A 2,500-nucleotide genomic window follows, 5' to 3' on the forward strand; every position below is an offset into this window, starting at 1 on the left:
TGGCTTGAAAATTGCAAGCCCGTTTCCACTGGCCACTTAAGCCATCCGGGTTCTGAAGTGACGTCTGTGCAAGCGGCAAAGGTCAAGAGGCAATGCTTTTGCATTAATAAAAAGAGGGAACATGAAGCAAGAAATAAACTTGAAGAGACAGAGAAAGAGAAAGGGGGGAGAGGAGGGAAAGAATGAAATGAACGAAAGAGGGAGAGAGAACGAGTGAGAGGGAGAAAGAGAGAGAGAGAAAGAATGTATATGTATATATATATGTAATTTCTTTGCAAAAATCAAGATAATGGACAACAGAAACAACAGCAATAATAATGATAATGATGATAATGATAATGAATATAACAACAATGATGATACAAACAATACTGATAATCACTTTAATGGTAATCACTTTAATGACTATCACAATAATGATAATGATAAGGAGGATAATGATAATGACAATGATTATAATAACAAAATGATGGTAATTCAAGTAATCTAATGACAATAAATAATGGTATTGATAATCAGAATAAGAATACCATGCTGATAGTAATGATAGTAATAATCATTACATTAGTAATAATAGTAATATGATAGTAATAATCATTAATTAAAATCGAAATAGTATTGATGGCTTCGAAAGCATTCTGACGGCCTGTCATCCTTTTTGGCTTGGATTTTGCCTCCCTCGCTCATTGGCCAGCCGTCATTGCTAATGGGAGGCGCTCAGGGTGTCAGCAGAGCTCATTGACTCCTGAATGGTGTAAGGGACGAAATCATTTGTGCAAAATCAGGGATTTTTTTTCCTCTTTCTCTTGCTTTCTATTTCTCTCGCTCACTCATTCACTCGGTGGCTCTCTCTCTCTCTCTCTTCTCCCTCTCCCTCTTTTCTTATCTTTTTATTCATAGTTTGTTTATTTGTTCATTCTTATCATATGGACCATATTGCTATCTATTATTGTTATTCATTATTGTTGATGTCATTATCGTGAACGTTATACTTAATATCATTATCTTCATTAACATCATTATTAATAATATCACTGTTATTATTCATTTCATTATCATTATTTCATTATTATTATCATCAGAATTGTCAATGTTACCATCGTCATCATTATCATCATTGTTGTTGGTAGAATTGATATCATCGACATTATGATTATTAGTAATATCATTATCATTATAATTGTCATTATTATTACAATCATTATCATCGTCATCATTGTCATTATCACTATCCTTCTTCTTATTCTATCATTATCATCGATATTACTATCAGCGATGTTATTTTTATCTTTATTATTGTGGTCAATGTAATTAACATAACTATCATTATCATCAATATATTGTTATCATTATCATTATTATTATTGTCATTAAAATCATTTCATTAAAATATTATCATTATCATAAGATCTTTCTTGATATTCTCCGGTAATTGTGAGACACCATGATAATATCTGTTATTTTCGCAAGTGACCCACACATACACACACACACATAAAAGATCATCCCTGCCCGCTCTTCAAGTCCCTGTTTTTTTTACTTTTTTTTCTTAACAATCCTATAAAGTCTGGTGGCGAATAAAATGGATAAACAATGTCTTCGATTGTTCGCTAATTCTCGTTTGTTTTCTTCCCTTTGACCAGCCTTTTTGTTTTGTTATTATGTTTAAAGAAGTTCCTTTGATATTTTTATCCCGTATTTTGTTCTCTTGTGCTTCTGAAAGATTCTCTCTCTCTCTCTCTCACTTGCTCCCTCTTTACCTTTCACTCGCTCCTTCCTTTTCTAACTCCCACTCTCTTTCCCTCCCTCTCATTTTCCTTCTCTCTCTCATGCCTCTTTTCCTCTCTCTTTCTTCCCTTAATCTCCTTCCCTCCCATCTTTCCTCCCCGCTCCCCATCTTCTCCTTTTCGAATTCCTTCTCCCTGTCACTCCTTTATTTCCTCTCCTTTCTTCCCTCTTCCTCGTCGCCCTCCCGTCCTTTCTACCCCTCTTGTTTCTTCTTACTCATTGCTTATATTCCATTTCCTACCCTGCCTCTCCTTACACCCCCTCCCCAACCCCCACCCCCAACCCTGACTTACCCTCTCATCTTTGGCCGTGAAACAGCTGAAGTTCCCATCACCCTCATCCGGGCACTTGTTGACGACCTGGGCTACTGCGATGATTTCTCCGTAGTAGTTCCTGACGGGCATGCAGAGGAGGGAGTCCGTTCGGTAGCCCGTGATCCTGTCCACCTCATCGTTATAACGCGGGTCCTGAGAAGGGAGAGGAAGAGTGGCGGGCATTAGCTACCTTTTGGCTTCGTTATAGAAGTGTGGAATACACAACAAAAGAGAAAATGTGAGTGAGACGGTGAGTGAATTCGTGAAAAAATGTTTAAGTTGTATGTTTCGTTGTGGAGAGTCTTATGTGTTTGATAATTTGCATTTAACAACCCGCGTGTTTTCTTTAAAATAATGACTCTGTCCATAAGGTGGTTTGATAGTTAATGATATTGTGA

General features: G+C 36.7%; 1 protein-coding gene across 1 annotated transcript in view; it reads right to left on the bottom strand.

Annotated features, from left to right (window-relative positions):
* The window catches only part of LOC122250877 (dual 3',5'-cyclic-AMP and -GMP phosphodiesterase 11A), a 109,620-nt gene that overhangs the window by 27,445 nt on the left and 79,675 nt on the right, over positions 1–2,500 (bottom strand). Inside the window, exon 5 of the mRNA XM_086531123.1 lies at positions 2,082–2,255. Within this exon, the coding sequence (XP_086387249.1) occupies positions 2,082–2,255 (174 nt within the window). The remainder of the gene's footprint in view (positions 1–2,081; positions 2,256–2,500) is intronic.

The sequence above is a fragment of the Penaeus japonicus genome, unplaced genomic scaffold, assembly GCF_977035675.1.
Source record: "Penaeus japonicus unplaced genomic scaffold, GWHDUDI00000001_assembly GWHDUDI00000035, whole genome shotgun sequence".
NCBI lineage: Eukaryota > Metazoa > Arthropoda > Malacostraca > Decapoda > Penaeidae > Penaeus > Penaeus japonicus.